We start from the raw sequence: 16,073 nt of genomic DNA on the forward strand, positions 1-16,073 counted from the left end.
AATGCCGAACACTGGTGAACAAACGGGCCAATATTGGGCTGTTATAAAATACAAAAATGGGACAATACTGGACCAATTGTCAATATCGAGTATCGGCTATAAAGGTTGGGCCATTGTTGGCCTAGTAGTATTACTGGAAGTCTGTCGGCAATTCCTACATGGGTAATTATATTTGATTATATTATATATATGTAACATATATTGAATATTTATATATATATAAATATTATATATATAAATATTTGATTAATATATATTTATATTCTTTATAAATGATATTCATAAAGTGTGATTTCAAATAGTTGAGTTACCCACCGCACAGTAATAAATACTAAATGTAAAATAAATATTACAAAATGAGAGAATTAGAGAAGAAGAAACGCGTGAAACTATCTCGAAAATAAATGTCGCAAATCGATTGAAACATGAGATTACGTTGGCAATTCTGCCCGATCGTTATTATACCGTTCAGAACTTTAGACCGTTTGATATATTCGTTCTACGTAGACTAAAGCCGAAAGGTTTAAAGGCGAAAGCCGTGCAACAAGAAAAGTCGAGAAAATCTGCTCGCGTATTGGCCACGAAACGAATTCCGGACTATCGCAAATGAATTCCATCCGATTCCTTGCCTTTGATGCGCGCGCGCGCGAAGAAGCGGATCTTTTCGCGATTCCTACAGGTGAGACGCAATCCAATTCTCTACTCGCTGAAGTAATCTAGATTGGGAGGAGAAGATTCCGGAGCGCTCAAGCTCCCCGTCTCTCTGAATAACTCGGACTCTTGAGTATCGGCCCCGTATGCGAACTATGCCAGCCATTTTGAAAGCTTCTCTAGAGACTGTACGGCTTCACGACGCGATTTTCCCGATCGACTTTGCCATTTTTCCCCCCTCCCTCTTTTCGAAGTATTCCGTGGTATACGTACCGACAAATTCCGCCTGAAGTAAAATGGATTTTTTGGATGACGTTTTTCACAACGTTCGCGACAAACTTCGTTTAGTAATTCTCGAAGGAATTTGAAGCTGATATTTCTCTTCGGCAAAGACTTTTTTTCCGATATTGCTATAGTTTTGCGCTACTTCATGAACTTTAACGATATTTTTACAAATCATCATGTTCGTATACACAATTACGCTTATGTCAAAACTAGTTCTCCAAATCTCCTTTTCTCTTTGAATGAACCCTTTAATGCAATCAACTCTTCCCCGCTCTGTGGGATATTCGGTTTCATTCGTTAAAGCAATGTGTAAGCCGAGTATGCTGAGTTTGCTATTATCCTACATACATGCTCAGTATTTTGTTATTAGCGCATGTACGTAGGAACATTCGAACTATTTCGCGGTTATCGTAACTGTGTGCAACAACTCTGTGTACAATAGATATAAATGCATATGTCGCAATGTGAGTTTTTATTTTTCAATGAGTTTCTTATTTTTAAGAAAATTCAGAGAATCTTTTATGTCTCACTATTTTGTTTTTATTTTTTACGCTACTATTTAAACTCGTCCAGTTTTTATAATGCAGTTTTCTCTGCGGTTATTATATTTTCATGTTAGACAGAACACTCGAGAAAAGAGTGTCAAAGTGTCATATAACGTAGATCCAGAGAAGTTCAGGTTCTACTTTGCGGGAACTATAAAGCACAACGTAACACTACGGAACGACTTACTCGATAAAGCCGATCACACGGCATGTCATAAATTCTCAATCATTCAAACGAGAGTCAGAACTTCGACCTTTATGTGCGTCGTAACTCGGTCCGTAACTTAAGAAGGTGTTGGAACCAACGGCAACTAAGTGAAGACTACATGAAGTCAGAAGAAGAACGAGAAGACGAGAGAGAAACGAGAGACGCGAAAGTCTCTCGAGAACTTGCATCAGCATCTCGCACACGACGCGACGAGCGCGCGTTCTCATTTTTGCGTTGGATTTTGCATGCCTTCAAACGCCAAGCGTCTTGAAACCGACTACTCGGTTTAAATCGTCATCGGTCGCAATATAGCGCGTTCGCGTCTTATTTGAAATTGCGCGTAATACATACGTAAATATCAGAAACTCGACGTAATATCGATAATTGTGAAGCGAAAGAGAGAGAGAAAGATAACTAATCCTGAACTGTGTTTTTGGCACTCAAATTACGCAAACATTCTGATTTTGAGTATCCGTTAATACGTTCTATTGTTTATTTAATGAGAAAAAAACAGTTTCAATCATTTATTTTTAACAAAATTTTAGAAGAGAATTACGAGAGGTCATAAAAGGTCCTCTATCTAATAAGTTCAAAATTAGGATTAATATAAAAAAAAATAACTACAAAATGTAATTGTTTCTTGTTTAGGCTAAAAGTAATTAAAGAAAAATTATTAAAAGAAAACACAAATAAAATACAATTTATGCATATGTGTCTTTCTCTTTAAAAAGAAAAAAGTATATTTTCTACTCGACAAAACAAGACTATTTCGAAAAGAACTAAAAATAATAAAGGATTTGGGAGGACATACGCGAGCGGTGAAGCATCTGCGTTAACCGCTCTTCTCCAACATGAGACCCAAGCAGATCACATAAGGAAGTTTCGCGTCTTTCGTGACTTGATCCTCTCGTCGTCTTCCATCGTCTTCTTTCATCTTCTTTCATCTTCTCTCTCTCCCTCTCTCTGTCTCTCATCTTTTAGTCTGACAGCATCGCTGCCCCTTCCCTTTTAATCCGATCGGCGATCGTCATATTCGTTTTGCGCTCATCGAAGACCGATCGTTTTCTCCACGACCTTCACGCGTCTTTCTCATTCTCATCTGGTTCGTCTTTCTTTGTCTTTCTTCCCATTTTGGAGAGCATTTTCTTTCTTCTCTCTCTCTCTCGATCTGATTATCGGAGAAGTTTGACTGGTCCAATCAAGACCAAGTCGACGACTCTTTGTGAGAGAAAGACTTTCGAGTCTTTAAGAAAAAGATCATCTGACGTTTTTTTGAAAGTTTCAGTTAACTTTCTAGTTAAAGTGCTTTCAATAAAAGAAATAACAATAATGATGTAATAACAACAACAATAATAATAACTCAATAATAATAATAACAATAATAATAATAGCTTTCTTGAACACATTTATAAACAGAAATATAAAGAATAACGCATTAAAAATCAAAATTAGAAGACGTAACGGTTACTCAAAAGGCGAGGCAACAACAACAATTGTTGATTCAAACTTGTAACTACTTTACTCACGGTAACACAGCGAGAGAACAGAAGCAATAACATATAATGTCTTATAAATAATATTCTGCGGGATTTTAATTACGTAAAAAAAAATTAATTCTAATATTATATAAATATTTTGTAAATTACATTTTATTTTCAATTATATTTTGCCAAATTTTTATATATAGCTTAGAGAAAAATATAACTTTTGATATCATGTTTTTTTATTATAACATTTTATCTCTTATTCGTGATTTGACGTTGGTTTTTTTTATTTATATTTTTCTTCTAGCAAGTATATGTACGTGTATATGTATTTACATTTACATTTTCATTATGTATATGTATTACATTTCTTTCCATCATTAGTAAGCTTGTAAGAAGCAGCAAGATATCATCGCTTCCGTAATAATCCTATTTAATACCAGGAAAAACATCGTTCAAGCTGTTTCGTGTCTCATCAACGGCGCAATTAGTGGAATTTTGCTCGCAAACGAGACAAGGGTGAGATGTTCGCGACGTTTTCCATCCTTTCCACCTGACAGCATTTGCCACAAACAGTCGGCGAACTGGAATCGAGATCGCAATTGTCCGTGTTCTTCTCTTCGCGCGTCGGAGCTTGTGCATCTTGTAAATCAATGTGTTTTTTTTTCTTACCTCATTATTCTATATAAAAACGGCATTTGTCGTAAGAACAATAGCGGACTGTGAGGACAGAAATACTCTCAGACGAATAAGTACGAGAATGAGCGTATAAAGTACAACATTATAGAACACAAATTTTTCACAAATATAAAAAAATTTTTGTTGTTTTATATTACCTAAAATTGAATTAAAAAATTATATACGTGGATGTTATACAATAAAACAATAAAATCATTTCTTTTATATTAGAATACGCGCGTTTTTAATATTTTCTAAACAAAACTTTTTATATACTCGTACGAATCAATGTAAAGGAGAACAAAATATCGCGAGAGATACGCAAATTACAGAACGGACGGTCCTGTGTCACTCGAACACTGAAGAAAGATTTATCTCGAGCAAAAAGAAAGGTAAAAAGAGCAAAAGAAAGGTCCGCCGACAGAATAAGAAAAATTCGCGACCGTTAGTCGGGCTGCAGGTGATTGTGCGCCAAGCATGAGAAAGACGAGCCAGATGCAGGTCTTTGCGATCGGCTGACGCAAGTCCGGCGAGGACTCTCGCGATGGAAAGGCGGGCACGCGAAAGAATTCAGGGTTGGGAAGTGTGTAAGTATAACGAGTCGCAAGAGTCGCGTCTGGAAGGAAGGCCGTCGATCGCAGAGTCGGGAGAAGGAGGAGAAGAGAACAGTGGGACAGAGAAAAGGCGGGAGAAGAAGGGATAATTGGGCCCGACGGGAATGCATGCGCCGGCTGATGCAACAATCGGACCTCCGACCGGCATTTCCTCGCCGCGGAAGGGAAGCACGAACGCTCTGACGTCTCGTTTTTTTTTTATCGCGGGATCACGCGGACCAATTAACTTTCTCTATATTTTGCTAATTAGCCGCTGGGTGTGGTCAGAGACGGAACCATTTTGTCGAGCTAATTTTAAAGCGCTCTCTTACCGCGAAATGCAAATTTCAGGTTTTTGCTCACATGTAATATACAGTATGTGATTTTTTTTTTTTTTTTTATTTAATTCGAACTAAATCTTAAAGATTGCGATTAATTTTCACAATTCCGTTTTAATTATTTGATTTTGAAATTGTGTTATTTCAGGTCGATGCAATTTCCGAGCGTTTTCTCGCTTTTCTCAGACCTGCAAGAATTTTTATTCGAAATTTCCACGTGCGTCCCTGTTGCCATTGTTTTCACAGCGAAAAGTCATGGTGATGCTTGTGTTCCCTCGAAGAGTCGCGCAAGGGCCGTAAATCTCGCGACGGAGGGCTCGAGAGCGCTTTTTCCATCCAGGAGAAGAGGTGTGCGAAAGAAGGCGGGAAACCGGAAAGAAAATAGAGGCGCGCGAAGAATATCGGATGGGAGGAAAAAAAAAACGTAGTGGAAAAGGGCGAGAGCTTTCTCGCGGAAATCAAGTAATTTCTCGAGGGATATCGCCGCACGGCTCGTCATTGTCCTGTCCGCCGTTGGCCGGAGAAAATGGTGATTCTGCAACTATAAGGAAGGAGAATCGGATACCGCGACAGAATCGTTAAGAAAGTAGTGACAAGGGAAAAACTTCACACAACGTTGACTCTCAAATATAACAATGTGAATCGCCATCCAATTTTTTTTGAAGATAATCTAAACGAGAAATATAATGTTTGAGAGAAGAAATAATATTTTCTTATTGAAAAATATTTTTTTAAATATTTTTATATTTCTTCATATTTTTCCAACTCTTACTTCATTCTGTTTTTCTCATTTATTATATTTTTTTTAGAAATTTGCAATTATAAAATTAGAATTTGTGATTACACATATGTCAGTATAAATACGTATTACCCGTAATACGATTCGCTGAAATATATTTTCTCGATGTCGTCGTCATTTCCGTATAACAGTCGTTCATAACCCGAGTTCAGCGACAGTCGGAGAGGCGCTCTTATAATTCCAGGCACGAAATCGCACCCGGGGAGAAAGTTCCTTTATTTTCCTATCGGAAAATGTAGCCCGAACGAGGTCAACTCGCGCTTACCCGTTTTCCTGTGAAAATCGACAAGAAGCCATCGATCAAAGTCCGCATTAAAAGCATTCGCATTCGTCACTCTGCGACTATTTAAGCCACGAGTATCGTTACACATTCACGCGCACAAAGCTGATGAATACTAACGCAAATTTATGTTCGCGAAAGAGCTCTCTCAGCGCAATTTCTATGTTCGCGAATATGTAAATGGTCCGCGCACACACAAGTGTGTGCGCGCAGTACCACTATTATATTCCGTTCGACAATTAACGCTTTTGCGAAAAATGTCGATAAGTAAAAATCAGAATAAAATATATTTTATTTTCATTCAAATGTTCTAACTTTTTATTTCAATATTATTTGATATATTAATCGAAATTTCCACATTGTTTCACCTTCTTTTTTATGGGATAAAATTTGTTATGCATATAAAATCGTTTGTTCCTTCCTTTGCTGCGGAACCGCGAACAATTGGCACTCGGTGTGAATATTACAGACTAGAGAATAATAATTCTGCAGAAAAACCCCCGTGGAATTTTCTACGTAAGTGTGCAAAAAATTACACCCTCTCGACCGCGAGTTTTAACAATTTCAGAATAACGATAGATACGAGAAATGTACAAGCGGCGAGAATGATTCTTTCGTGTTGAATCTTTAGCGAGAGATTCCCTGCGAGAAATAAAAAAGTTCGACGTGTAATAATATACATAATATCTGCTTTCTCGTTTTTCTTTGTTCTTGTATTTTATTTATCACGAGAGCGAACGACGATCGAAGCGGATAATTCGTGGAAAGAGTCGAAATGATAAAAAAAAATATGTTGCAATACGCACAGCGCTTAATCATTCGCGATAATTTCGGTCAAGCCTCGCAACACTTCTTTGTGCGTGTTAGAAGCGCGAGCGCGTGGGATGACTTTTACAATTCCGCGCGATAGAAACATAAATATTTTACAATCGCAAATCTGTCGAAAGTCCATCGTTCGGGGTTTTGTAATGCGAAACTTCTACATACATGTGAACTGAACTTGACATCATCGGGGTTCAGACAACTGTGTCAGTGGATGGCAAAAATGCTCGATGTAGCGGCACGATTGGTCGAACAAAGATCAATTGCGTATTACGAGTGGAACAGACAGCGTAGGTTGCATAATTCCGCGATAACGATGAACTGTGTGTCAAGTTAATTGCAAAATTTACATATAAATGCATTTGAAATATAACAATATCAATATTTAAATACTTTTTTGTACTTTCAAAACTATTATATATAAAAATATACAATAACATTTATATTCAAATAATTTAAAAATGCATTACGAGTGCGGTCCAACCTGCTAATTTTTATTTCGATTTATTTTTGTTTGTACACCGAAGAAGATCCAAATAAAGGGATCGAACGTTTAGTTTTTTAGATTCGATAAACAATACACACACACACACACACATCTTGTGTTTTGGCTCGCATCTGCCGCAATATTCTGTTTAAAAATATAATTTACTTTTTAATTGAAACATTTTATGATTATAAATGTGCGCGCGTCAAACCAAAAGGTTAATCACCCGCTATCGCAATTACAACACGTCATTCTAACTGCGTGTGTGCGATATTGCAAGACGCGATATATTCGCGCGCGTTAATATAAGCAACGGCGCGTGTCGTTTTTCCGGAATTTAAAGTTGCAACAAAAAGTCATAATATTTTGCAGCGTATGTCTACGGGAAATGGAATAATCGGCGTAAACATAGGCATGTGCAAGAGGCGGATATAAATTGCACAATTTTACAGTGGTGCTACGAAAGTACACCATTATTTATCGTTAGTAGACGAAATAAAATCACCTCGACGCGAAAAACGTGCGGCGAGCGAATATAAACTCGCTTCTGACGTTATCTGACGCGCGAAAAACAACGACAATCAATCTTTCTTGTTTCAAGATAAAGAAAAGCCTGTGTCGTGCTATTATCTTCGCTGAAAAAATGTAAAACCTAATTGGTTCGCTCATTCAAAAAAATTAGCGTGATTTAGCAAGACAATGGAGAGACTGAACTCATATAAATCTATTTACATTATTTAGCAAGAGCAGTGTTATATACAATTTTAATACTTTTTCTTTTAATTATAAATTTTTTTGTTTCCTAATTATCGCGATAATTAAATTTTTTGTTGATCGCAAAAAAAAACTTGTGTACCAAGCGAAATACGTTGAAAACGTGAAAAATCGAACCGGTGGTGGTGAGGTAAACAACGGATTGTAGTACTCTGCAATCTTGACGGCAAAAAATAAAAGGATTTAGGTTAACGATATCGAGATGTACATACAACCTCAATCTTGCTCCCTAAATCCTTTCTTCAGCGGTGAGAAACCGGCAAAGAAAGCTTCCGGCTGTTGCAGAGAAATCGGGCAAAATGCACGATCGCGGGATTTGAAATTTTCAGCCACATCAGCCTGGTGTACCTTCTAAACATGTACAGCTCCTAAGCTGTCTGCACCGAACTTTTCCGCGAACGTGACTTCGGATTTCATCGTCGTTTCCAACCACTACACACCGCGCAATGCTATCTCCAAGACGGAGAAGTTTAAAGCCTCAGGCTTTACAAAAGATTTCAGTGAAAACGGAATATAACTTTTCTGTCTCCTAATCGATATGTACACAAATACAATTTCACAAACAGTCGTCATAAACAACCTTCTTGGAAACAAACTTAATATCTCAATATGTTGATTTTTTTTAATATTTAAAGACTAATATATGAAAAATATATATATTTTCTTATATACAATTATGTATCTTTTTATTTTATATGTAAATATAAATATATTTATTTTTTTATTTTTGTATATAATTATAGGTTAAATTTCTTACTGTGTACATAAAAAAATATATAAATTTTATATAAATCTTTCTTCTTCTATATTAAATTCTTTCTCTATTCTTTTATCAAGAACAAATATATCAAACAGGATCAATACGCAAGACAAAGACCAGATTTATGATATTTTCAAAACAATCGTGCGCTATGTCTCTGTTATATCTTCCTTTTGCTTTCCTCTCCTGAATGACATCAATTGTTTGTGATGACAAATTTAATTAATTTTGTTTTAAAGCAACGATATTAATTAAATTTCCATTATTTGATAATTACATTTGTTTCACTTCTGTTTACCCGCACGAGTAATCAAACAATAAACATATATGCATTTTGCGGTATTTATGTGTGTGTGTGTGTGTGTTGTCTTTAATTATCTCTCTTGAGAAAATCTTATTTCTCAGTATGTATGTCGAGAAAATTCTATTCATAACTTTTATAAATGATATATAACAACGGACTCTCTCTCTCTTCCTGTGCAGCATGTAAAGGAGAGACGACTGCTATATTGATTAATCTATTTCATACTTCTACCTCGGTTACTATTATAAGGTTGACGGTAACGTTTTGAGATGGAAGATGAATTTTCGCTCGCGCGTCACACAGACATACACGATAGAATATGACGCGGCTCACCGAAAAGGACGGGAATTCAGCCAGCGAAGTGATGGACGCGCGCACGCTCGCGTGTATTTGAATAAACGACGACGCCATATGATGTAAACCCGCGGGCGCGCATATGCGCATGCTGTAAATTTGTCAGTCGGTGAACTGAGTATGCACTATGGCGCATCGTCGACATTGTGTCACCGGAAAAATGGAAGCATATCCCCTGCAGTGCGCGGCAAAATTCGCGTAATTTAGGAAAATGAAAACAGAAACTTGCGGCAAAATTTTTGAAGCCAAGAGAGACCGAGACGAAGCGATTTTTTTCTTCATGTATCGTGTGATACATTTGTATGTGTAAATTATGATAATTTTACAAGAAAAAATCTGTCTTTGTGTATCATGTTTTTATCTTCTCATATTTTTAACAATTCTTTTTGTAATTAAGCTTGCTCTCTGGCTGACGCAATACTTGCGGATACTGCGAGTCGTAAGTATCACATCGCCAAAACGAGCAAACGAGATCGTCAGAATTGCGACATTGATCGATCGATCGATCGTCGGCAAAACTCACGTCTTACGAAAAGGGAAAACAGCATGTGCAAAATTTTTTTTTATTATGTAAAATTGTGGGAATGGAAATTATACGGTGCGGGAAGTAAACTACTACACGAAAAAACATTGTAGTAGCGCCAAATAATCATCGAGAAATAAAAAGAACGTCAAATTCTCCACGGACGTCTAACGGTTAGGAGTGAAAGGAAATTATACACTATATGTGAAGACGTATAATTAAAATGCCAAGACGTACATATACATATATTGAACGAAGAAAAAAAGATTTTGTGAGAAAACGTTGTCGTTTTCAATTGCTGATCTCGCTGATAAACGCACGAACAAATATCTAAGTTAAAAACGGTCATAACGATTTGTAGAATAATACATTGGTAGTTTTTATTTTTAACGTTATCGCGATTATTTTCTTCATAAATCAAATATTTGTTTGAGAAAACAATTGAAACATGCAGTGAAATATTCTTCTTCGCGAATATTTTTGCTCTTGTCGTTATATTAATAACTGTGCAATTCACGTTCATCGTTCGTACTTATTTTCCATGCGCGCGCGCCGTATCGTTACAAATGCGGCGAAACATATTTTGATGAATTCAAATTCCCCGCGATAAATATTGACCGATATTTATTCTGAACGCGACAGCGTGACACAGGCAATCGATATATATATATATATATATATATATATATATGTATATGTATATATATACATGTATGAGAATCGCTTGACAACAGCAAACACAGCTGTAAAACGCAACATACTCGCGTGCATACATATACGCATGTGCGGGTGTTTCGATATTATATTGCATTCGATATAATAGAGTTGCTTGATCTACAATAAACCAGAACCGTGTAATTGTAGCTTGCAGTAAAATCAAAAAACGAGAAATTACGCTAGTTTTGCTCTTACGTAGAAATTATACGGCTGTGTATCGAAGCAGTAATGCGTACAGTAACTGAGATTACGTGAGACTGGTTTTTAATGTGCTTCAGAAACTGTGCTCGCAAACTGTGTATGCACAAATTTTCTTTCTCTCTTTTTCTCCCTCTCTCTCTCTTTCTTTTCAATTTTTCTGACAATTAATATAAATAATTAGTAAAATAATTAATATTAAATTAATATTTTAATTTGATTTATCTCGATACTTCAGATTGAGAGTTTTTGAATAAAAATCTAAGCAATTATATATGCTGTTTCAAATGTTGCGAATCACATGTGTATATATACAATAATAATCATTGGTGTTAATTATCTAAACGATATTTGATAATTTACACATGACCAATATATAATATTATTTTAGCATTAATTATTGTCGCAGTACGCATTATTTTAATTATCACTAAATTACTCACAATAAATTATAATTAGTATGGTTGAAGTCGAGTATTAATGTGGAGAATTGAGTTAATCACTTAATTCTTTTCATTAATTATTCGTAATCAGTAATTGGGTTACATTTCGTCTAACTGCTTATATCTGGAATTAACGCGAATCTCTTCGATAACGCCGTTACCACCGATTATGACGATCCGCGCGTGTGACAATCATCGAAGGAAATCGCGTCACTCGAGAGACCATTTCATCGAGCGCGGCAGCAGCTGAGCGTGTCGTCGCTCAAATTACACTGCGAATGCTGATTCGATGCTTTCCAAAGGGTAAGAGTACATCCCGATCAGTTCGAAACTGCATTAAGACGAAGGCGTGAGATCCTCAAATTGAAGGCGCGCGGCCCTTAAATGTTGCGCTTCGCTCCGAGAATCTCTCCTCTCTCTCTCTGGGACGAAACTCGATTACGAACGACTTCAGTCGAAGAGATGCGCTACTTAGAGAGATGGAAGCCGAGAGGAAAATAGCACGCTGTATCGAGAATGTTAAGCGACGAGTAAAAGCGAACTTTAAATTGCAATTTTTTTTTTTTATTGACTGAGCAAAAATAAATATATGCGACAAAATATTTGCGACAAAATATTTGTGACAAAATATTTGCGAGAAAATATAATGTTATCGAAGCGATTCTTTTTTTTCCAGATAAATTTTCGATTTCTATCGAAAATAATAATCGACCAAATATATTAGAAAAAGATGAAGCTCTCATTTTATGTTAAAAGTCGAGTACAGCACTAAACCATATAAAATTGTGCGTGAATCACGTGTATTTCTATTTATAACACACGGCGATTTAAATACGACTAGAACGACTCACTTTTGTGGCGGGAAAATCTACGCAGCTTCTTGAAGAACGGCATGATTTCTCCCGTGTAGTTGCTTTTTTCCGGTTATCGAGACGTCGGATTTCGGATGTACCTGTGATGACGGATCGCGTCTCACGTATTCACCGCGATTGAGAAGAACCACTAAAAATAAGATCCTCGTTCGCGAACGCGTCGACTCGAAATGCCCCACGGATCTCTCTCTGCTCCGCGTTTCTCGACGCGCGTACGGACGCGTGCGTGTATGGCGCCGCACGCTCTCGCAGAGTTTACTACTTCTCTCCCCACGACGGAATCGTGTTACGTCGCTCATCACTTATCCTCCCCGCTCCCTGAATCACATCGCGATCCCAGTTGACATTCGCTGCTAGCGTGCTCCGGACTGACGATGCGATTAAGATGATCATCTTTCAGTCTCCACATAATTAGTTCCGCGAATCGATTAGTATGATATGAGTGAAATAATTTTTTTAAGGATTTTACTTGCGTCGCAAGTAGAGAAATAAAAATCTAAAAACTCCCCTGGCCCATTGGAAAATGTATTTTGATACGATCTATTGAGCGCCCGGGACTCGCAAATTGTCCACGTCTTATTTCCTTGCCAAAAGGATTTCGGAAAGAATCGCACTATCGTCTTCAACAACGTAAATAGAAGGAGAAAAGGGAGCAGAAATTGAACAGTCCGGTCGGCGGTCGCGACTTCAACTCTCCAATCTCTTTTATCTGTCCTCGGTGAGGAGGTTAGCCTCGGTCGGGTTAGCTTAGGTCGCTATCCTTTGGGTATTCAAGGATCCGTTTATTTTACGACGAACTTTGAGACGATCGAAAAGCATCTAGAATGAAAGAGAAAGATAAAGGAAGAGAAAAAAAGAGAGAGAGAGAGAAAGACAGAAAGATAAAGAAAGAGAAAGATAAAGAGAAAGAAAGAAAGAAAGATAGACGAGTTTAAAAGTAATTGCTGGTTGGGGCGATGGATAATTGGCGGGAAAACTCAATTAGCTTGCCAAGCGAGACTTTGTTAGTTTTCGGAAAGTTCCCGAAAGGTTGAACGGAACAGAAAAGAGGTGGTTCTGACCGTGCAGTCCGAACAAGATTCTCTCTCTCGTATAAAAGCGCAGCTTTTCTCAAGCTCGAAGTCTGTGCAACGACCAAGCTTTTTTAACGGTTCAAAAATTTTGGTGCTGCTATTCACGAGATTTAAAATATATAATGGCGAGCGAAACGGTCTTTTTACAGATCAATGGCTGTTTATTAAATTGTAATATATATAACAAACGTCCTAAAATTTTTTCACAAAAAGATACAGAGCTGCTTTATTTAGAAAGCTGTTTTTATTTTTGAAAGACACATTTAAAAAGTAAAAAAAAATCCATCTCTCTAACGTGGAAAGTAAAATGTGTTCTCGTAATGGTTAAAACGCGTCGTTTTGTGCCGATGCTTTTAAAATAAGCAACTGCAGCCGCGGCGCCTTTTTCGCCGCTTCGTCGAATCGCTTATAGAAAATGAGTTCAAGTTTCTCGGTGAAAATCCAGTTCCGGGGAGAAGTTCTGCTTTTTGCATTCGTAACTTCTGGAACGTCTGGTTCGAGCTCCGGTGCGATTCTCGATTAAAATTCGCGAGTAGAGCGAGAAAGAGCTAACATTCGGACTCGAAAAGCGAAGCTTAAGTCGGCCTCGCGCGTTAAGCCGGGCGATTATTCCGCCGGGCCGAGAGAAGAATCATGCACACGGTTCTCGTGGATTTCATTAAAACCCTCGTCAAGGGAAATTTGAATATTGCCCGACCGAAATGAGAGTTTCACGTCACACTTGCCCGAGCAAAACGGAGCGATGGCGATCGCGAGTTTTTTCACGCGCTCAGCTGTTATTTAGCTTCGCATACGCGTTATCCTACATTATCTCTTGTTTTAACCAAACTAAATTAGAAAAAACCAACAGTATTTTATATGATACTCAAAGGTATCTCAAATAATTTTTTTCTAGTTATAATTTTTTAACGCAAAGAACAATGAGAGCTAAAACACAAGTTATTCGTGTGTTTAAAAAAATAATCTTTTATAGAGAATATAAACATTTCAAGCCTTGAATTAAGTTATTCTCAATATTAATTTTGGTGTTTAGAAATAAAAGTATCTTTATCTCACAAAGAGAGAATCTGTTTTCATATGAAACAATTAATAAAATCTATTGTTTCTATATGTAATTTTCAAACTTAATTTTAAAGATTGCAAATGTATTGATGCATTTCTATTGTTAATTTCTATTTAGTATAAAGCGAATATATACAATAAAAGCTCACTTATATAAAACCGATAACAAGTTTCGATCTGCGAGTGTATACGCTTCGATATTCGCGAAGCGTACACGTTGACTCGGCGACACTCTATGCAATTAACTAATTGCCGCGATTTAATTTAGCGATCGGCTTTTTTCCGTAAAATTGTTCGGAATTAAAATTGCCGGTAACGAGAATTGCGGATGAACAAGCTGAGCGACACAAAGCCGTGCCCGTATTTGCGAGAGATCCGTAGGGAACATTTTATTATTAGCGCTAATTTAGCACTGGAAATTGGTTTTTATCTTATTGTCTCACATGTACGCGCACTTAAACTGTTACACGGTAAGAAAGAAAATGTTAATTTTAATTTGAGTGAACTTCTCGACATGAAAAACACGTTAAAGTAACTCATTCGTCATGTGTTACTTATTGACAAACTAGTAAGTAAATGACAAATTGTTAAGTAATTGACACTTTACGCTTATATTTGTTATTTTGACTTTAATGTAAAAATAAAATAACATAAAATAATTAAAAACTACGTAGAAGAATAGTTACATACTTTTTAAAGTACATTTCTTGTTATATTTCGAGTTCTTTTAATTGGTTTTTACACGTCTCAGAAGGTCCACTCAAATTAAAATTAACATTTTCGTTTTTATTCTTTTTTACTGTACTTTACTGTGTTTTGCAATATGCGGAGAAAGTTTTTTAGAATAGAATAATAAAAATAATTAAATGAGAGCGATAATTGAGTATTAAAACGACAATTAACTCTTTGCCCTACTGTAACGAGTATGACAATCGTGCCATGAATTCAAAATCACGAGTGTGATGACACGTGGCATAGTTCAGGATCAATTATAATAAACAAGTCGTGTGACTCGTGCTTGCTACGAATATTACGCATGGGGAACGCTCGTCTAACGAGCATTGACACGCGTTGTCCCAACACGCAAGTTAACTAAGCAATTATCTGTCTGCGCGACGAAAAATAGTAAGACATGAAATTGTTGAAATGGCGCGTTGGTTAGAGAAATTGTGTACGAATACAGCTATACGTTTGGTATTTAATTTCACATTGAGAATACGCGTCTATTCTGTATGCGAGTATACAATACGAGTATATCGAATGTCCCGGAAATGTAGTAACGCCAATGTACAGCGCGAGAACACGAGCGGAGCTCATCTGTAGTGTAGTTTCGACACGAAAAAAGTTGAAAATTCCAAGCAAAACGAGCTTTAGTAGAAAAAAAAGCTTCACCAGCTCGAAACGCCTGGCACGTTTCCGACACGACAAAGAAAAGAAACACAAACACACTGAACTTTTGTGAATCCAGAAGTGCTTTGCTTCACACGCGTTCGGTCTCTCGTGCGAGAAATGGTGAGGAGGTTAATTTCTCTTCTACGTGAGCCAAACACAAATTACTCGCCAATCGAGCAAATATATCAGACGATGTTTTATACGATTATCGCGAGCAAACACTTTCTTTAAAGTTTACTAGCACAACACAGGCGCGCGCTACGCGCACGCTATTGTTATTTTTATTTAACGTGTTGTCAGTGAACCTGTCACCGCGATGACAGATAGTATATACGTCTTATAAACTATATAATACACATATGAGAAATGTCAGAAATAACGCATGAAAATCAAACTCAAAAACTAGTGAGAGAGAGAAGTGGAAAAACAAC

The 16,073-nt window shown here is 36.9% G+C and overlaps 1 protein-coding gene across 1 annotated transcript in view; it reads right to left on the reverse strand.

Annotated features, from left to right (window-relative positions):
* LOC109856923 (dystrophin-like protein 1) overlaps nt 1–12,335 on the reverse strand; it is a 59,657-nt gene extending 47,322 nt beyond the window's left edge. Inside the window, exon 1 of the mRNA XM_020432706.1 lies at nt 12,095–12,335. Within this exon, the coding sequence (XP_020288295.1) occupies nt 12,095–12,137 (43 nt within the window). The 5' untranslated portion in view covers nt 12,138–12,335. The remainder of the gene's footprint in view (nt 1–12,094) is intronic.
* Nucleotides 12,336–16,073: the final 3,738 nt, after the last annotated feature.

This window comes from Pseudomyrmex gracilis, unplaced genomic scaffold, assembly GCF_002006095.1.
Source record: "Pseudomyrmex gracilis isolate BER0280 unplaced genomic scaffold, ASM200609v1 scaffold_4, whole genome shotgun sequence".
NCBI classification, from domain to species: domain Eukaryota; kingdom Metazoa; phylum Arthropoda; class Insecta; order Hymenoptera; family Formicidae; genus Pseudomyrmex; species Pseudomyrmex gracilis.